Source organism: Nicotiana attenuata, unplaced genomic scaffold, assembly GCF_001879085.1.
Source record: "Nicotiana attenuata strain UT unplaced genomic scaffold, NIATTr2, whole genome shotgun sequence".
In the NCBI taxonomy this organism is placed as follows: domain Eukaryota; kingdom Viridiplantae; phylum Streptophyta; class Magnoliopsida; order Solanales; family Solanaceae; genus Nicotiana; species Nicotiana attenuata.
Window position 1 is genome coordinate 257,643 of NW_017671254.1, and position 21,810 is coordinate 279,452.

Below are 21,810 nucleotides of genomic sequence, written 5' to 3' on the forward strand. Positions count from 1 at the left end.
CCCCCGCCCGGAAGAATTGGGGACTGTACATGCGCATCAGATGGTCAACGGTGAATGGGCATCCGTCGATCTTGCTCACGAAGAATCGGAGGAGAATGACTATCCTCCAGAACGAAGGGTGGATCTTACCAAGGCACACCTCGTACCTTTTGCAGAACTGGATGATCACCGGGTCCAGCGGACCCAGCGTAAAGGGATAAGTGTAACACTTAAGTATCCCTTAACGTGGGTAGTGATATCTTCTTCGGGGCCAGGCACCACCACATCTTTTCCAGCGCAGTTGCAGTCCTTTATGAATGTGAGAGTCTTTGCGGTGATCGAACAAATATATCTCGATACCTTTTCACCCTGACCTGGAAGGGGTAAAGGTTTTTCGACTTTAAAGTCGCGGGTCACCGAGCACCCGCCAGGAATAAACGCCTCAAGAGGAGGCTCCACAGCTGGTTCCTCACCGGCCGGCCGTGTGAAGAAGCAGTTTCTTTTTGAGGAACTGTATTAAAAGTCCTCGCCATTTTTTGAATAAAGATAAATAAGAAGGAGTTAAAAAAGTGTGCTTAAAAGTTCAAACAAAGGGGGAATCCTTACAAAGCTCTCAAGAAATTTGGGTATACGTACTAGAAAATGCGAAGATAATTCTTTAAGAGCAAGAGTAGGAAAAGATTGGATGTAAAGTTTGAATAAATGAAGGAAGAGGTATTTATTGTTTTCAAACGACGGTTCAAAACCTACAGTGGTCGACCAACAACTGACGAACATTTAATGCCATTGAGACGTGAATGGCGAGACATTTCGTCCATTTTGTCATTTTTGACGCGAAGTATCGGGACGAGGATCGAGGACTCATATCGTTTCTCATCGTTTACTCTCCGAAAAATGAGGGGACTATCTGTATACGGTCAAAGTCGAGATCTTCTATTGCATGACAGATCGGGAGTGAAACAAAAAGGATTGAAGATCGACCCCGAGTTCCATCGAACCAAGATACGAGGTTAGAACATACGTCTTCAAGATCATCGAGTCCGTGACTCCGGAACTGACCCCGATTCTGAATGAGCTCGAGGAAACATTGTCAGACCGAATAACGGAAGGCCGAAATATCCATAACCAGTCGGAGGGAATCTCGGCACGTATAATGAGAGACCGGCTGATTAGAAAATCATGAAATTTTCTACCTTTTATAGAATTGTACTTAAAGTAGGACTCCCGTACTATATAAAGGGGTTTGATAGTTTGCAAAACACATTGTAACACGCATCCCAAAGCATTATAATATTATTTTCTTTCTGCAAGCTACTGTTCTTCTGTATTTGATATCATTTGAATCACATCCAATTCGAGTGAGACTTATTTTCCAAGGTTATAACTGTTCAAGTCACACGGTTTGAATTTACTTTATTATTGTTTGCTTCATTTATAATTCAATCTATCGCTTTGTGTCAAATTAATCCACGTGTTCTTTGAATCACTCATAAATTCAACTGTTATCCGATTTTGAGGGTAAACAATTTTATTTACAGATTTCTTATATTATTTTTTATCGATCTCATGTGAAAATGATCATATAATTCAAATAATATTTATAATTGACTATAAAATCAACTCTTCCCAGCCGGCTAAAATGTACATTTTTTTAAATATGAAATATCAAGAAAGATTCTTTGCTTTAGTAAAAATGCTTTTCCAGTTTGTATTTAACTCTATAAAGAGGCAAGAATTTTGGAATGCTTGTTGGGAATCAAATGTAAAGCTAATGTTTTTTGTAGTGGATGCGGTTTTTGGAAGGTTTTGGAGGTCTCCTTTTCTTGTCATTTTCTGACCATCCAAAGTTATGGGTGAATTAATAACTTATCAAATTACATCCACTCAAAGAAAAAACTATAAATTAAAGTTTTGTTGTGGGGTTCAAAAGTGATGTTTTGGTGTTGCATAGGTGATGGTGGGGTATATGGTGTAATACACTTAACATTATTCTTTTGTAATAACGTTCATAACGGTAATATTTTTTACAATGATAATGTTCCGAATCAATTTGTATGCACTTTAACTATTTTACTAGATATTTATTATACTTTTGAATAATAACATTATTACTATTACAAATGTGTGGAGTTGAGTAGTTTCTTAGTCCTCCGCCCGTACTTCAAGATTCACAAGTACGAGAAGATGATCTCGCTATTGAAAAAGATGAATCATTAAGAGTTATTCGACACGGCAGTGACTCAATTACTGCTTATTCGCCGAAACTAAAAGTTAAAACTTTAACAAATATGAACCCTATAAAAACTAATTTCGAGAAACGGGTCAGATTAGGTCATTTTTAAAATTGTGTGAAGTTTAGCCAACTTTTTAAAATTTATTTATTTTATTATTTTGACATGAGAAAACTTGTAATTTATAGTAGTACTTTTCGTATACCTTTTGAATATCTAAATTAAAATTTAAAAATATTAAGTTGAACTAATCCAATTTAGTTTTCAAATTTAATCAAATTGACTCTCCATAAGCCGAACTATATCTACGAGTATAATCAAATTGTTTACTTTTAGGTTTTAGTGTAACGTAGAAGTAAGTTTTGACTAATCCCATTAATTATAATTCTGAACAACCCCCTCCCCCCCCCCCCCCCCACACGCAACCTAACCCTACTTCACCTAGAATAAATGATGGAAATCACGCGTATAGCCAAAAAAGAATTAATTTACAATTACTCCTAATACAGTTTCACGCGTTTGTGTGGGATCAAGATTTAAAATAAAAAATAAAAGTTAAAGCAAAAGCATCAAACAAACGCGTATACTTCCCTTTCAATACTTTCTTATTTCATTTCAAGAAAACTATATTCCTATACTTAACTTTGAAACTCTTTTTCATCTTTCATTTTTTGTTTCATTGAATCCAAGAACAAGAAGAGCCAAAAAATGTTGACTCTAAGCATTCTTTTCTTAGCACTTCTCTTCATTCTTGGTTTAATCACAACTCTTTTCAATTTCCCAACAAAAAAATTCCAATCTTGGATCTATTCTCTTTCAATCAAAGCTCAAACTCCATCTCAATCTCCTCTTTTCATGGTTGAACAAAAAATCATGAAAAGGAGTACTTCAAATAGTCATAACAAGGTTGAGTTAAGGAGTATATTTGCAACTTTTGACAAGAACAATGATGGTTACATAACAAAGCAAGAGCTAAAGCAATCACTCAAGAATATTGGTATTTATATGGAAGATATAGATATAGTTGAAATGGTGGAAAAAGTTGATTCAAATAAAGATGGTTTAATTGATCTTGATGAGTTTTATGAGCTTTGTCATTCATTCTTGGGAATAGAAGGAATAATTGGAAGTCAAGAAAATAGTGGAGAAGAGGAAGCAAATAGAGAGAGGGATCTTAAAGATGCATTTGATGTATTTGATTATGATAAAGATGGATTAATATCAGAGGAAGAATTGAGTAAAGTACTTTCATCTTTGGGATTGAATCAAGGGAAGAAATTGGAAGATTGTAAAGAAATGATAAGGAAAATTGATGTAGATGGTGATGGCATGGTTAATTTTGATGAATTCAAGAAGATGATGAAAATTGGTGGAAGGCTTATTCCAATTTCTTGAAAATCCATGCAAATTACTACAAATCTTTTTTATTTCATTTTTATTAGTATACAGTCACGAGCAGAATCTTAGCTTGAACCTGTTTCGTTCTACCAAAGCAAAATTCAAGAAAGTCTAATGTTACATGATAAATCTTTACTAGTACTAGTTTTTATGATTTAGATTTGTACAAATAGGAACAAGAATTTGCATGAATGATTGTATAGTTTAGTTTAGTTTACTTTCTTAGTTTCCATGAGAAATTGGATCTTTGGTTTTAGTTAAGTCAACTAAGATTTTTCTTTTTTTTTTTTTTCTCTTTTTAATTAGTTGGATTAGAGAAAATTAAAGCACATGAAGAGGTAGGGGAAAGAGCAAGAATGACAACCTTTGGCTCTGTATTCAAAGTATTTGATCTTAATGTGTTGTTTCAGAGCAGACAATTTCATGGTTGTACTGACAATATATGTTTGTTTATTACATTGACTTGTTTTCTTATGTTCTTGTTAATTGGTGGAGTACAAGTTTTTCAACCTTTTCAAGTAAGATCTTCATTAGAAAATTCATATTCTAGATCTTGATTCCTGCAACTTTCATAAGCAACTGCAGTTATGGACAAGAGCCAATATTTTTGGTATGGCTCCTAATTTTGTTATAATGCAGTAAATTTTGATGTCAAATAGGTTGAACAAAATGACTTCTAGAAGAAAATCTATCTCTACTAGAGCTAACGGTCACTTGAGGGGAAAAAATAAAAAATAGCCAAATTTACAACTAGTAATTGAAAAAAAAGCCATAATTTCAAAAGTAACCGAAATTTAACTACTTTTTCATGTAAAGATAAAATCTGAATAAAAGCACCCTTAAAAATTCGAAAATATTCCAGCATAATATGTTGGAGTTCCCATTTTTTACATATGAGCTTCCAACATAATGAACTGAAGTTGAAACATAGTATGCTAGAAGTATATATGCAGGAGCTGCATAATTCCGCATATTATGCTAGATTTTTCGAGTTTCAACAAAACGATGGCTATTTTTTAATTACTTTGCAAACACTAGTTATTTTTCGATTACCAATTGGTTAGCCCGTACTATTTTCACATCAATTAAGGAAGAATTGGTCAATCAACTCTAAACTGAGCTTCTAGCGAAAAGCTCAACCTTATAGTTAAGAAAAATGCAAAAATTCTAAATTTTTCGTTTCAACTTTGAGATGATTTTAGCTATCGATGACAACCAATGTTTTAATTCCAAATATTGAGAACTGAGGAATAATTGCCTTTATTCCTTGGTCTATAATATATCATACATCACCTGAGACTTTAAAGATAGAATTTGAAAACAGTCCCTTGGTAAACAAATGAAGTAATTGTGTGGCATAACACAGAAGAGCAGTCCACGTCTAAACCAAGTCTAGTCACAAATTCATGACTTGAAACCAGAAAACATTGACTTTATCTGATTGTGATATTTCAAAGTCTTTATAAAAATGTCTTTACAAGTCATCTGAATTTACAATGAAATTGAAACTGTACTTGCCTTGTCATAAAGGGGCAAAAGCTTCTTCAATCTTCTAGAGAAACCAAGAACTTTGACGGTTTTATATTCTTATATACTGTCCGCTTAAATTAAGAGGTTATTTGCAAAGATAAGATGATGATAGGTAATTGCTTTAAGTATAAGTGAGTTACTAACCTAGAAAAGAAAGTACTCCTACAATTTGTTAAACTACAATCTAGAGGCTAATCCAAAATTTTATGTTGATATGTTCAACATTTAAGAGTTTTTGCACTAAACTCACTGTTCTTTTAAAATCAAGGGTTCAAATCTAATATTTTGTCAGTAACTTTAATAATAGCGTCAGGGACACCTATTACTATTTTCGCAGCCCAATAACCAACTTGGTCCCAAGTTAAGGAATAATCAGGTAAAAATTGCACGGGGCGCCCTATTTGGGCGCCCCCTTTTAACCTGTAGCCGCTTTGTCTTTCTGTTTGCACTCGTACCCNCACTCCTCTCCATAAACTGATAAGATATCATTGTTGTAGACCTGAAAAAGAATAATTTTCCCAAAGTCAATGGTTGCATAAACGGGAATACCGTATACATCAAGTTTTTCTTGTCCCAAAATTATGATAATCGACACTACAAACAAATATAAAGACATTACATTAAAAATAATTATTACTTTGTATATCGGGATTACCTTGTCAAGAAGTCAGAGTATTGTAGGCAATCAAGAGTATCCTCGCGCTGCTTTATCACCACATGAAAGGAGAATTCTGCTAAAGCGTGACGCTTTCATTTTAATGACTCAATAAATTGCAACTCTTTAAATTCTCCACGTTTCGAAAGAAATAATGCAAAGGCCGTATAATAACATTTTATGATAAGAACCTTTTTGAGTGTTAAATTATACATATAGCATTTCGTAAAAATTGCACGGGGCGCCCTATTTGGGCGCCCCTCTTTAACCTGTAGCCGCTTTGTCTTTTTGTTTGCGGGCGCCCCTCTTTAACCTGTAGCCGCTTTGTCTTTTTGTTTGCATCCGTACCCACTTTTTAAAAAACTTCAGCTTCCCTTTATAACTGAGAAACTTCAGCTCTAGAGCTGAAGTTTCCGGGTTACTAAACGGAAACTTCAGCTCTAGCTGAAGTTTTTATTTTATAACTGGTAAACTTCAGCTCTAGAGCTGAAGTTTTTATTTTATAACTGGAAAACTTCAGCTCTAGAGCTGAAGTTTTTATTTTATAACTGGCAAACTTCAGCTGTAGAGCTGAAGTTTTCCGGTTACAAAGCTGAAGTTTTCCAGTACAAAAGAAAAACTTCAGCTCTAGAGCTTAAGTTTTTATTTTATTACTGGAAAACTTAAGCTCTAGAGCTTAAGTTTTTATTTTATAACTGGAAAACTTAAGCTGGAAAACTGCTTAAGTTTTTATTTTATAACTGAAAAACTTAAGCTCTAGAGCTTAAGTTTTTATTTTATAACTGGAAAACTTAAGCTCTAGAGCTTAAGTTTTCCGGTTACAAAGACAAAAACTTCAGCTGAAGTTTTCCAGTACAAAAGAAAAACTTCAGCCCCGTGGGCTGAAGTTATGTGAAAAAAGCGGGTACGCTTGCAATTTTTTTCGCAAAGCAGGCACAAGTTAAAATGTGGCACAAAAAACGGATATAGATGCAAATGCCCCAATAATCAATTGCGCCAAAAGATGCGGTTAATACAACGAGAACCACACATGTAACCCAAGTCAATTCGCGAGGCTTTTTATATCTGCCGGTGATATATGGAGGATTATCACTAGGACCATCATACTTGCCGACCATTAATGAACTGAACGGATCAACCAACCAAAGTATAGTAGAAGCATTGTCGGTGTTCATAAATTTATTTTAAATTTGGAAATATTGAACTCACACACATATTTCATATATGCTCCGTATTAAACGTGCCGAGTTCGAACGAACCCGTTGCCAAGAGCCACATCCCCCACTACTACAACGAGAATGTAAAAAAATCATTGCACCTAGTAGTATTTGAAGCTTTTTTGCCCGGATTTTCAGCTTTCAACCACTAATTTACAGGATTTGACAGGAAAAAGACTTAATGCCAATGTGGATCTCAAATTGCGGAATACACCACGATAAAGAGATCCAAACCACCTGCTTGCCAGCAAGCTACTCTAATTAATTGGGGCCACATTTCAACTACAATTTGAAGAAATAAAGCACAAATTTTGAAGGATACAATGTACTGATTTCCTTCCTACTTTTTATCAAATTGATGTGCTTATCTTAATCCTTTACAACAGATAAGGTACAGGGTATACAGTTCAGCAGAATATTGGGGGTGGGGGTGGGGTAGGGGGGGGGGGGTTAATCATTTCAATTAACCATTAGACAGCCTTAATAAGCACCTATAGAACAGAGTGAGTATCGAATTGAACTTAATCCTAAAAGCATGCCAATTGTGTTTCAAATAGTTTGTTATCATTAACAAAAGACCAGAATAGTATAAACTTCTAGTCTAACTAGAAGTACCAACAGAAAAGCAAGTAAAACCATGTCTATAATTTACTTGATACTACAGCTGCCCTTGGGCTTATAACAGCACCAGGTGGCTTCAACCAGGCAAACACAGATTCTGGCTTAGTATCATCCCCCAGAATCATGTGCTGCCTATAGCGATGGTAGGACATGACTATTGCTATCCTATCCATTATAAGTAAGGACATAATACACATTAAAAGACGTCCGGATGGAAGCGCCCGGGGATAGAGTTGCTTTGTTGCGCCTGCTTGAGATGCATCGACAGCGCATAGTTATTAACCTGATCACACAGAAAGGGCAATCACTCAATGTCATATATGAGAAGTGAGGTGGGATAGAAAATTAAAAATAGAGTCAGGAACCCAATAAAGCAACTCACCATTGCTGGCAATAAAACTCTTGATAGCATTAATATACCAACATAAATCTTAATCGCATAAATGTATCAACATACTTCCAGGGGGAACTGAAGACTTCCATACTTCCAATATTTATAATGCATGCATCTACATATATATATGAGTACAACTATTTCTTAAAAAAGGAAGTTTCTATGTTGGGAAGCAGGAGGAATGTGCATTCTACCCCTTGCTATAGAGGAAAGCATGCTTGACAACCAGATTTTAGTCCTCATTTCTCTTTTCAAAATTTTATCTTTGCTCCCGGATTGCACAAAGCACGTATAATAAATATGAAACCATGAAATGAGTTACGAAACTTCATGAGCTAAAGAGGGCAATCTGACCTCAAGCGTTCTCAGCTGCTCCTGGTACTGAGCCACCAACTGCTTCAGCTGATTCACCTCATGCCCTCTATCCTCAAACTCCTTCTGATGCTCACGTTGAATAGCAAATGCTCGCTTCAAAATAGAATTCTCTTGAATAAGAGCTTCTACCTGCTGCTTGAGCATGTTGTTTTCCTGAATAATTAAATAACTATGAATATATAGATAATTTTTCTCGAGGAAGCATAACTATATATGTATAGATATGGAATGACATTTATTCTTCTTTCCCTTTTTTTGGGAAATGGTAAGTATTATTGATGTCAAAAGCCAGCACTATTCTGTGGAAATAACATTTTTCCTTTTAGGTGCACAACATTTTAAAAGAATGAGGTAGACGTGGCATACCAAAAGAAGATCAATAGCCTGGAATACTTAGTGCATCTCCAGCCCCAACCCTCACAAACACTGATATGTGGTGCTTGGTTGTTGAGGTGATGGGAGAGGGGTGAGTGCCTATAAGGAAAGAACACTACTAATCTATACTAATAGGCTAATAGCCAGACCATCAAAGCATTAATTCTTCAACCATCTAAACATATTTGATTTTCCCTTTACACTCTGTGGAAGATCCCACTTTTAACTCATTTCATATCTGCTTTCAATATTTTTATGCAACAATTGATGTTGCTTCGCAACATCTACACATCCGATTGAGGACCTTCAAAACAACTGTATACCATGTCCATAGTAAGTGATAGACAGATTAAGCAAATAAAAACAATGTAGACCAGTTGAATCAAGTGCAGTGGTATGGCAATAAAAATAGAAGAAAAAATAGACGGAATGGTGTTAGTGGACAAAATAAAGTTAATTAAATATTTCTAGACCACCTGCTGGACATCGCGAGCTGTTGCCTCTTTTGCGCGGGCACAAATAGACTTCTCCAAGACTTCAAGAGCTCGTGAAGCACGGACTTTAGCATCATCTATATTTGAGGCACTCATCATCTCTCTAACAAACAGCTCCACCCATTCTGTACTCTCCATGTGCAGTTCTTTTGCTGCCGATGAATCTTCTGTAGGTATGGGCCCACCATTACCTGCACCAAAATGTGTTAAGGGACGGTGTCTACCAGTATAAACAGACTTGTGCCAGTGAACTTCAAAGACATCCAACAAATGTACTGATACATACACCTAAGAAAGAATGGTAAAGTATCAACAGAAAGTGAGCTCAGAGGAAAACCACTCGTCATTTTCAGTATGCATGCAATAAAACAAGATTGGTAGCAGCTTTACTTCATTGTAAATGGGTTCTGCTCCTGGATTTTTCAGGTCCCCCATCTTTCTCACATGGTCTCAAAGCACAAAATTACGAAGTAGTACATCAATGGCCTCAGCTCAGCCAATTAATGAAAACAAGTGAACAGAGCAAACACGAATTTCAGCCTAGTGTCAGGGTCATACCTCAAGGCAATTTGGAAACAGTAAAGTGCTTCGAAGAAACAAGACATTTCTCTTAAAATCAACTAAAGAGCCCCACGACCAAACATAATCGTTCTAATGAACGAACAGCAGGTTGGGCTTGAGTGGACTCTAATTGCTTAAACATTTTGACAAGTCACATTTTATGTCGAACACAAGCAAACAAAAGAAATTTTTAGATAACTACTCATTATTTCTTTATACGTATGCAACCATTTCACCACCACAACCAAAAATTAAAGAAGTGAGTAACGACTAAAATTCAATAAATATAAGTATGCATCAAAGTTAGTAAGTAATAAAGTAGTGCAGATATTTATCCTAAGCAACTGTACAAGTATTAAATTTGTGAAACAGAGTCAAGTTAATAAGTCAGAAAATGTTGACCACAGCCGACTAAATTATCCAATTAAGGAGAATAGAGAATACTAGCTACACGGCACTTCTAGTAAAAATGGCAAGCAGTTTTTAACATGCACGAGGTAAAAACTCGGAATAGCAATTGTGATATAAAAAACATAGCACGAGAGGTGAGCTGCCAGGATCGTGGCTTATACATTTCAAGCAAGTGAAAGGAACAAACAAACATCAGATTGGACAAGGTACAGGGTTTTAGACTGATCAACGGAAACATCACATAGATTAACTAAATAGAATGCTACAGAACGAACATCTACAGGAAGGCGAATTATACAAACTACACATTCAAAATTATGAAATGTCTCTATAACTCTTTTCACATAATCACTTTCCCGGAAAAAAACCCAATCGGAATTGTCTTGTTTCACATGATCTTACATAGCACGTGATTATTGCACACAAACAAAGGATGCCACAAAAGAAAGTACTTGATGTCATTCCCCAAGTTTCTATCAAAACAGATTCAGAAAGGAAAAAAAATAAAACATCCGATATCAATCAATAAGAATCTACACATTGATGTTCACCTTGAGTTAAGATCTGGCTGCCGATCTCCTGGGTAGCATCAGATCTTCCTGTGAGGGGCCCCAGATTCTCAGCAGACCCCAAGCGAAGCTCATTTAGTCTTTTGATGGCAGAATCCAGATCATCACCACATTCTTCTAGTGCTCTCTCAAGCAACTACAAAATTCCAAATCTAGGTTAAATTCTCCTCTTTTCAGGGTAAACAAAAGTTTGACCAAGAAAAGCTGTAGAAAACTATGCCGTAGAACTTGATACCTAGATAACAAAAATGTTCATGAAACTAAAAGTAGCTTTTACAATTCAATGCTATCAGAATCCAAATCAACAATCTCATAGAATTGTTTTTTAAAACAGAACCACAAAAGTTAGATCCATCAATGATATCACTAAATGAAAATCATCAGACAGCATACCATTTCTGGATCAATCGGAATTGATAGAAATCCTCTTAGAATAAAACAACGATCACAAATTTTAAATCCAAGTATCAGTATTAGTAGATGAAATGTGTTTCTTTTATTGTCTTGAATTAGGTAAAAGTCAACATACAGATTATATATGACACCTATCAAGAATAACCCGGAAAACGTGCACCTCTTTAATACTTTTAGAAGTTAAAAGGTATTTGGAGTGTTGTAATAATTAGTTCTTGCAATATTTTCAGACAATCCAAAACCTTGTTACGTTACAAAAGCAAAAGCCTTTTTTCTCTCTTCAAGGAAGCAATAACCTTTACCAAACTAAAGATCCGTAATTGGTGCTGTCTGAAGATGTCCCTCTTTTCTTTATCAATCCTACTATGTGCATTTGAACCTAAAGTGGTGGGTGAGCTAATTCTTACAGGATTTCATAAACTCTAAAACACTTCCAAAAAACTTAATCGCACTGATCGATTGAGTTCCATCATAGATGCTCTAACTGGATACATATTTTACACTTTTCCTCCAACAAAATTACATGCAGAAGACAAATAAATTACGACAACAGACATAATGACAATAATAAGAAGACGGCTACCTTCATTCCTGGTATTGTAGCAAATTCACTCAGTAGTTAAAATACAATTTTGCTTGTGTTCCTTCTAGAGAATTTTTCTCTTTATTTTGTTAATCCGAATCAGATATTGAATACTTTTACAAAAGCTTTCCTTCTATAGTTGAGACTTAGGGAAATAACAGCAAGAGCGGATAATACAAAGAGATTACTACAATCCCTGCACTAAATTTTTTATCACCTAACTCTTTATATCCTCAAACATAAAACTCTTTACACTCAAGACTTCTATAGTTACAAGACTAATTATATAAGAGACTTGTAGCCACTATTAAAGCCATTGATAGTTTGCAGTATATATCATTCGAAGGCAATTTCTCTTTTTGACGTTGCCCTTCATCCCCTTACTTCCCTTCTTCACCATCCCATCATAGAGACAGGACACTTCGCTGGGTATTTTGCAGTTACATTTCCCATAAGAGCAAAGACTACCTCATATGGATAAGCCGCAGAAGAAAGCATAATAGTGACTTGAGTAATCAGCAATTGATATAAGATTAAAGTAATTATCATCGTAACTTCGACAAATCTTTTAACTAAAAGGGGAAGCAACCACTGCAAATACAAAGAAAAATAGAATTACTATCAACCTAATTAGCGAACGGTTTCAAGTTGAGCAGGACTAAGACTGAGTACTTAGAGTGCAAGTTCAGCGATGTCACGGGGGAGTGGACAGCTACGTGAGGCTTGATTCACAAGTCATCCCCAAGAAAGGAAGTTTTAAGTACCTTGAGTCGATTATCCAGGGGAATGGGGAGATCGGCGAGGATGTCACGCACCGTATAGGGGCAGGTTGGATGAAATGGAGGTTAGCATTTGGCGTTTTGTGTGACAAGAAAGTGCCCCGGAACTTAAAGGCAGGTTCTACATAGGGGTGGTTAGAACGGCCATGTTGTATGGGGCTGAATGTTGGCCAGTCAAGATTTCTCATATACAAAGATGAAAATAGACTTGAGCCTTGGGGTTTGCTCCCTTTCAAGATCTCAAGTTCGAAACCCACTGGGTGCAAACAATTTCTGAGGGCCATCGGACTGGGTAAAACCTGAATTAACCGTGGTGCACTTGCGGGAAACTCCTTGCCGAGGGCCTGTGCACCCCCGGGATTAGTCGGGGCTCTTAGAGACTCGGACACCCGGTGCAAATCAAAAAAAAAAGAAAAATAGCAAAAATGAGGATGTTGAGATGATGTGCGGGCACACTAGGTTGGATAAGATTAGGAATGAAGATATTCGAGCTAGGGTGGGCATGGCTCCTATGGAAGACAAAATGTGGGAAGCGAGGCTTAGATGGTTCGGGCACGTGCAGAGGAGAAGCCTAGATACCCCGGTTAGGAGGTGCGAGCGGTTGGTTATGACGGGTATGAGAAGAGGTAGAGCGTGGCCTAAGAAGTATTGGGGAGAGGTGATCAGGCAGGACATGGCGCGACTCCAGCCCACCGACGACACGGCCCTTGGGTGAGCATTAGGATTGAAGGTTAGTAGATAGTTGAGCGTTTTTCTACTCCGTTCTGTGTGTACATCTAATTGGTCAGTGTTGTGTTTTAGCATACTAGTGGTACAGGTTGTGCTCGTACTATTTTCCTAGGACCTTGTCATTGCACTGATTTATTGTTATTGCTTTTTTAGGGTTTCTTTTTTGTGATTCTTAGCTCGCTGGTACTATCTTTCTGGTTATGTTGTTATTATTCTATTGTCATATTTCATCTTCTTGTGCTGAGGGTCTATCGGAAACTACCTCTATACCCCCGGGTAGGGGTAAGGTTTACGTACACACTACCCTCCTCGGACCCAACTTGTGGGATTATACTGGGTTGTTGTTGTTGTTGTTGTATCAACCTAATTAGAGCATATATTCTAATTTTAGATGCATATCTATTTAATTCCCAAAAGCAAGAATTGTTTATAAATAATACAAGCAAAGGTTTGGAAGGATTTAAGTGTAATTACAACAATCATTGGATTAATTTGATTTGGGTCTCAACGGTTATTTATTTTTAATGACATTTCAATTGAATCAAAATGTAAAGAGGTTGCCGACGAAATTTGAATAGAAGAGGTTATTGTGCCTCAGGATCTAATTGGCGAACTATAAGGATTTAAGAGTAACTATTCAGGAATAATGATTGTTGGGAACACTTACTTCAACGGCATAACTGTTTTTTTTAGTATGTTAAACAGCAAAACTGCATAAGCTATTATGAACGATATTTCACTAGTTTACAATTAGGGACTTGAATCTGCTCTGAAGTGCTCGTCTTTCTTGATAGAGTATCAGAAGCATGCTGCCTCTAGTGATTAAAAGTTCAAATATAACATTTATAACACCTTTTAAAAGCTGAGGTATCTAAGTAAGTAAAACAACAGCATGTGCACGCAACCAAGTTCAAGTAAAAAAAAAAAAGTTGATAGGGAACCATCCTAAAGTACCCTCCTAATTGTTTGACATGTTAAAGCTTACTTTAGGAGTATTTTTTTAAAATAAAGAGCTTACTTTAGGAGTATGTAGGATATAAGATAAGATTACTTCATAAATTAGCCTATCTAAAGCAACTACAAACATGATCTTCGTGGTCTACTGAACGATACCTCAAGATCGAGCATGAAGCAGACACTTCGCATTTTCTTGGAGAACCAGAAACCTTCGAAGCGCAATAAGGTTACATTACGAGAAAAGTCAGGAACAGAACTCCTCAAAAATTCAATAAACACAAGCAAAATTGGTACCATGAGTTGAAATCGAAGACACTAAACCATGAACTTCATCAACTCCATCAACTATGCCTCAACCCCAAACTAGGTAAGTCATTTATATGAATTATATGTATCCGTTCACTCTATTGGGCCCATTCATTCACTATATACAATATATACACAGATACCACCAGGGTGATCAATTACATCCATGTTTTAACATGATCAGCTAGTTTTGCATTTGTTTTTTATCAATGCAAATTGGTCCACTTTTCTTTTGGGATAAGCAATTGCTCCACCTTGATTTCTTACATATTTATGATGCTAAACCATGTATTTAAGCGCACTATGAACTAAAAAGAAATCTAGATGCGACTATAGTGGATGACGTGGTAACAAAAGCTCAAGCCAGATCAACTTTTGCAATCCTACATAATGTTATTTTAAACTGCTCCCCCATGGGATTTTTTTCAATCAAAAAATCCTTCGTAAGTTTTACTTTAACACTTTTGAGTATATGTAAACCCCCATCCACTAGATGCGACTATAGTGGATGACGTGGTAACAAAAGCTCAAGCCAGATCAACTTTTGCAATCCTACATAATGTTATTTTAAACTGCTCCCCCATTGGATTTTTTTCAATCAAAAAATCCTTCGTAAGTTTTACTTTAACACTTTTGAGTATATGTAAACCCCCATCTTTTTTCTTTAAGATTAAATTAAAGGACTTGCGTTTTTTTAACTTAAATACCTTTCCAGAAAATGTTTTTCTATGTTTTTCTACTTACTTTACAGGAGACTCCATAAATTCACTCTAAGATTTTCTGAAGTAACGTCAATTTAAAAATTAAAGAGAGAGAGAGATTATCTAAAAAGTCCATCTCATGAAACTATTAGTGAAGATCAGCCAATAGCAACCATACTAGTAAATTTCAAGATGTATCCAAATAGTTAAAGCCAATAAAAGCGATATCTTCCTACATCTGGTTGTTCCTTAAAGGAATTTATATCTGCACAAGCATCGATTTTTTGCAGTATTCTACCAACATCTCTAAATACCCTTCACCAAACCCTACTGTTTAAACTCAAAAGCAAACCACTTTCCTGATAAACAACTAAATCATCAACTAAACGGAACCAAAATCATGGATCTATACATGTTGTGCAGGTTTGGGAAAACGATAGAGGCTCAAGCCATGTCATTAAACTAAAATGCAGAAGTAACTACAAAAGACATGGTCTTCACATACTCCATCTCAAAAAAAAAAAAAAAAAATCTCAAAAGACACGGTCTTCACATACTAATAACTTGATACATAGTTCGAAACATAATATTTCTTTTAACCATACACTCGAAGTTACTTTGATATCTCCTTTAACCGCCACCCTGAATGCAGCACAATTAAAAATCCCCGTATTCAACTTGTATGTCCTTGAATTTTTCCAACCCATATAACTATGCATTTATATTTAGTCTTACGAGAAACAAAAAGTAAGCAAGTGGTAAAATTTAAATTTCTGCTTGCACTGTTATGGTCAAACTTTGATCAAGATCCAAGGTAATGCTAAATTCTACTAAAATTCGTGTCAAGGAAACCAACCATTGCACCCAAAGAACCAATAAATGTCATGAGAGATGTAACTGAAACTAACTCTCCACATATGTGTTATATTCTTCATAGAAGAAAGAAAGCTGATTACATCTGGGCATCTCGCGAGGAAAGACAATGATGCAGTTCTATATTTCAATAGTGCAACTATAAAATTGTATCCAAAGAGTTAACACAGACATCAACTAGATGAATCCTGTCAAGATATAGCATAGACATATAACAAAACGTCTTCTGTGTGTCTACCACAATACAAGTTACTAACCACAGTATGTCAATGATACCACTGATAAGTAGAACCATAATATCTCTTTGAAAATACATTTGAAAGCTGTTCAACTAAAATAAGAATAGAAAATCATCCTTTTTCTTTTCAAACAACATTCCCACTCCAATACAATAAAGATATAAAGGGAAGCATATTTATGGCTGACAATTCCAAAACAAGCTGAAACGCCAAATAAATTGCACTGTGGTTGGTAAATTACTTAATCATTTCACTGAAAACCCATTGTCTACGAAATCAAAAGCTAATTTCACTAAAACAGAATAGACGATCAACCGTTTCATTTTCAATGAACACTCCCAGTCCCATACAACTATGATTATAAAGGACGGAAATTTAAAGCCAAAATTCCAAAACAAGCTGAAATTCCAAACGACTTCTAATTACTATATTACTTCTTTTTTCAACAAAAAAAATGATTTTGAAAAAAGAAACCTGTTTGTCCAAATGAATTGCGCTGCAAATTACGTGATGCCCTCAAACTTCAATAAAATCACTAAAAAGCTAACATCCGCCACAGCAAAAGCTAAATTAGCTAGAATAACTATACCCAATCACCCCTATGTTTTCTCAATCGAGAGTACAATACACCAAATGAAAGATTTTTACTGCTAGAAAAAATTCAAACAAGCCACAACTCAAATCAATTGCACTAACATTAATAAATTACTTAATTAGTAGATTTCAAATAAGAAAACCTGTCTGTCCAAATGAATTGCACCGCAAAATTAATTAGTGACCGTAATTATCAAATAAGCTTTTTTTTTCAACATTTCCAGTTCAACACAACAAAAAGATTAACAAAGCGATTCTCTTTACAGCCAAAAGCCTAAAACTTCCAAAACAAGCTGAAACACCAACATAATTGCTCTGAAATTATTAAATTACTTAACTAATCAAAATAAAAACAAAAATTTAAACCTGTTTGTCCATATCAGGGAAGACCGATAGCAGATGATCGATCGCCGAGGACGGAGTAGAGAAATAATTAGCGGCTGAGGAGGAGGATCGCGGCGGCGAGAATGAAGACGGAGAGCAACGGATCCTCTTAGAAACCGGCGGCGAAGACGACGGCGACGATGGTGATGACTGCAAATCTTCGAAGAAATTGGATCTCTTGCTGCCGCACACTATAGCAGACATGTTGTGCCAACAATCAAAATCCTCTCAACAACAACAATTCCTCTCCCACCGTCTCGCTCATGCAGATTTCAAATTTAACCAATTCCAAAAAAAAAAAATAATAAGAACAAAAACAAAATCAAATAAAATTAATAAAAGTCAAAATCAAAATCGAAATCTCATTTGTTCACTGTATATATGATTGGGTTTCAACTTCTGTATGACTTTATGTAAATGAATTTCTATAATCTATGTTGTTATAAAGAAAAAATTACTATTAGTATCAGATAAAATAAAATAATTAATGTTTTCTTTCTTTGTTTATCTTTGTCTCCATTCTCTCTCGTCTTTTATGAGATAAAGGCTGGGTTTGCGACTGATTGATTGTGTGAAGAAAGAGGAGATGCGCGGGGGGGGGGGGGGGAGGTAGAGTGACGAGGGGTTTCAGTATGTTTAAAAAGAAGGACTAATGCTACGTGTTAAATGGTGGTGACGTGGAGGTATAAGATTGGTTGGAGACTGGAACTTTTAGTGTCGGCTGTTAGCGGTGTTACGTTACGAGTTCCATTGTTCCGTTCCGTTACGTTATGGCTGGTAGTTGAGCGAGCGGTGGCTTCCTCTTTTTCTTTCTTTAAGTTATTCTTTCCTAAGCTGCACTGTGGGCCGGGCCCAGCCCGGGACCAGACCGGGATCGCGGGCCAAACGGGCCTATCGGGCCGGTCCCAAATGGTACTCCAAGCCCGTAGCGGGCCGGTCTTGCACATTTAGCCTACGAGCCCGGGACCGCTAAGCCCGGGATCGGCAGGCGGGCCTGGGCCGGTTCAACCGGGCCTAACGGATCTCAACGGCCGTTGACTATCAAAAAAGAGTCGTTTGGGACTTTAAAAAATAGTCATTTGGCCCCCAAACTTTATTTTAACCCCAAACTTTATGTAATTACACTTTTTCCCAATTCTCAACTATAAATATCCCCTTATTCTTTCATTTTTACTCACAAATTCATCAATCTTTCTCAATCTCTCTCAATCTATATCTAATTCTCTTCTATAATTGCTTATTTTATTAGTGCAATTTCGTGAAAAATTGTGAAGTTGGTGAATTGAAGTATTCAAGTCTTCAAGTCTTCAACAATTTTCAATTTTCAAGAAGTTGTTCGGCAATTCGGTAAACTCGTTCCAACTCTTAAGTTTTAAGAATATATTTTTGTGTGTTTTAGTTTGCATATTAATTTTTAAGGCTAATTAATATGGCATTTTCTTTGAAAAAAATATTTGGTGGTAAGGGAAAATCTAAAATTGGTGAAAGTAGTCGCTAACCTACTACCCTTCCCCCGGCTCCCCGACCCAGACTTGTTACCCGTCCTCATGCACCTATTATTCTTGATAGTGATAAGCCTTGTTTTCAATTTTCCGATAGTGAATTTTGTCATAATGTTGCACCAGGTCAACAATTAAATGATGAAGTTATGAATGCTCTTTATCCTAATGAAACTATTTTTAAAAATGATGATGTAGATGAAACCCAACCGGATTTAGATGATACACATACTAGTCCTGTTAATAACCCAACTGATGCCCCGCCCGACCCACCTGTAGAAACCCCTACTTTTAATAGACAACCTTCTAAACGCCCAGAAGCATCACTTGTTTGGAATTTTTTTACTCAATTAAGAGAACAAAATAAGGCTAAGTGTAAAACTTGTGGGAGTTTGCTGGCACATAAATTTACTGGAGACCGTAGCGGTACGGGTAGTTTGGCTAGGCACATAAAAACACACCCTAGAGATAAAGATAAACTTTTACAAATGAAAGCGCAGCTAGAGGGGACAAGTGTAGATACTACGGTTAACCCTAGTACAGGTTCAAATCTAGTTCAACCAGGAATTAACACTGTGACCGGTGGTATTTTATATTACGATCCAAATAAAGATCGTGAAGAATTAGCAAAGAAGGTTACCGTTATGTGCTTACCCTATAGTTTTCCTTCTAACCCTAGCTTTGTGCATTATATTAGAAAAGTTTTTAATCCTACTTATAAAGGTTGGCATCGCGCAACCGTAAAGAGCGATATTTATAAATATAAACATGAATATAAACAATATTTGCGGTATTTATTTACTCATATAAATTGTTGGATTGCTATTACTACTGATATTGGTAGAAGTAATAAATGACTGTGATTATCTATAAACCTTTGCTCGACTTGTCCAAACTTCACCTGCAAGCTTGTTAGTATCTTAAAACAAAAGAGAAAAAATTCTTCTAACTACACTAAAAATCAACTACGAATTGGGTTTCCTCCCAACAAGCGCCTTAGTTAACGCCATGGCATGACGAATACAACAGACCAATGGGTTACCTCCCTTGAGCACCTGATCTAACATCGTTGGCCACGATGCAGGTAAGCACATTTACGGTGTGCTCAATATCGGGAGCTCGATCAGATGGGCACTGACACTAACCTTTACTCATCCATGCCCACATAACTTTTAATTCGTGTGCCCATTGACTCTGAACGTGCGGAGAGTCATTTTCCACAGCAATCTCTACGGCACCAGTGGGGTGAATTTCAACCATGCGAAAAAAGGTTCCTGACCATCGTGACTTTAATTTGCCCGGAAATAACCTCAGCTTGAGTTTGTTATTAGCAATTACCGTATCTCTGGGTTTAAACTCCGCTCTAATAATATTTTTATTCATGTATCATCTTCATTCTCTCTTGCATTAATCTTGTGCTCTCAAAAAGCGTGATATCGGGAACTCATCAAAGCTCATGTAACTCCGTGACTCTACTTGTTCCTACAGCTTCTAAATCGAAGATTCAACTGCCTCAAAATGCCACCCAAGCTTCTATGTTTCCAACTCCACCGGTATTGACACGCCTTTCCAAACACAACTTGTTATGCGACACTTGCCGATTTAGAGTTTTGAAGGCAGTTCCGATAAGCCCCAGAGGCATCATCTTACTTCCTTGCCCAATTTGTTCTAGTAGCATTCAACAGTTTAGTCAAACACACTCTTTATTCTCCCTGTTCGAAACTTCCACTTGCCACTCGTGTTTGTGGATGTATGGGGTGGCCAACCTTTTGTGGCATACATCGTACTTCTCTAACAACTCGCGAAGGCTCGATTACAAAACGTTGAGCGCCTCCGTCACTGATTTATTTGCCTTTGGGAGTGCCAATCGAAGTAAATATGTTCTTTCTCAAAAAAACCAATTACCCCCTTGCATCATTGTAGGAGACGTATGCAGCCTTCCACCCATTTGACACGTATCCACAGCGACAGGAGCCATGTAAAACTTTTGTTGCCATATGAGCTGACGAAGGGCCCCATTAGAAGTCTCATTCCTCATACATAAAAACCACTTCTTACCTCCTGGAATTGGGTTCTGGGCATCTCATGTCGGCGGGAAAAATTCCCGGTTTGTTGGCATATTCACAAACCTTTTATCCATAAATTGTGCATCCTTGAACAATGTTGGCCAAGTAGAAGGCCCGACTCCAAACCTTTCGCAGCTGTTCCTTACTTCCCCCGAAATGCCCAACCATATGGTGAGCGTGACATGCCTGCAAATTAAGAAGACTGGTATATCTCGTGGATACATCTCCGGATCCATATTTATGTTCATCCCAATAATACATGGCGGCAATCACGAAAGAACTTTTCTTTGGACAGAGGAAGGTCATTTAAGGAACAATACCGTTTGCCAGGTAGGTTTTGCAAATGTCTGCATACCAATGCCACTTCACTCAGATTGTGCTTAGTAAGTTGTTCATCTGGGAAAAGTTTCCAGAATCTATTCTACCTCAGCCTTCTTCTTCAGCTCCTTCCAGCCTAGACAAATGATTCAGCTACTTGGTTCTTCCGTACCCTTTCGTCACTGATTTTCCAAATCAAATTTTGCAGCAGTAGCCATTCCATCGAATCAAGCACGACTTTTGACTCTTTCTTCTTCGATTACCTGAGAGCAGCATGGTCAGTATAAACAATTACCTTCGATCCTTATTCAGGTTAGGACCTGAATTTGTCAAATGCGAAACCACTGCCAGCATCTCATTCTCGGTCATAGTGTAATTAGCTGGCTCCACTCAGCGTTCTTACTTGCCGTAATATATTGGATGGCATTGATTTTATCTTTTCGCTGCCAATAAGAACTACTCCCACAGCATAGTCACTCGCATCAACACATCAGCTCAAATGGATGCCCTAGTCGGGGCCAACTATGATAAGTTCGTTACCAGTCTCTTCTTTCCATT

General features: G+C 36.7%; 2 protein-coding genes across 2 annotated transcripts; one reads left to right on the plus strand and one right to left on the minus strand.

The window, feature by feature from the left end:
* Positions 1–2,774: 2,774 nt before the first annotated feature.
* LOC109207072 (calmodulin-like protein 3) lies at positions 2,775–4,082 on the plus strand. The gene has a single exon (XM_019369955.1). It carries the CDS (start codon positions 2,919–2,921, stop codon positions 3,603–3,605), a length of 687 nt encoding a protein of 228 aa, XP_019225500.1. The 5' UTR covers positions 2,775–2,918; the 3' UTR covers positions 3,606–4,082.
* Positions 4,083–7,494: 3,412 nt separating this feature from the next.
* LOC109207073 lies at positions 7,495–17,984 on the minus strand. Its single transcript, XM_019369956.1, has 5 exons — positions 17,352–17,984; positions 10,793–10,946; positions 9,252–9,460; positions 8,380–8,553; positions 7,495–7,914 (listed from the first exon to the last, which is right to left on the minus strand). The coding sequence occupies exons 1-5, from the start codon at positions 17,571–17,573 to the stop codon at positions 7,828–7,830; spliced, it is 846 nt and encodes a 281-aa protein (XP_019225501.1). The 5' UTR covers positions 17,574–17,984; the 3' UTR covers positions 7,495–7,827.
* Positions 17,985–21,810: the final 3,826 nt, after the last annotated feature.

What these genes read in the sequence shown, in the direction of transcription:
- LOC109207072 (XM_019369955.1), top strand. Translation starts at nt 2,919, where the DNA reads ATGTTGACTCTAAGCATTCTTTTCTTAGCACTTCTCTTCATTCTTGGT.
- LOC109207073 (XM_019369956.1), bottom strand. Translation starts at nt 17,573, where the DNA reads ATGTCTGCTATAGTGTGCGGCAGCAAGAGATCCAATTTCTTCGAAGAT. An exon ending in CAGCTCGCGATGTCCAGCAG is followed by an intron (nt 8,554 to 9,251) that starts GTGGTCTAGAAA and finishes TTAATTATTCAG; the next exon opens with GAAAACAACATGCTCAAGCA. An exon ending in AGCAGCTGAGAACGCTTGAG is followed by an intron (nt 7,915 to 8,379) that starts GTCAGATTGCCC and finishes CTGTGTGATCAG; the next exon opens with GTTAATAACTATGCGCTGTC.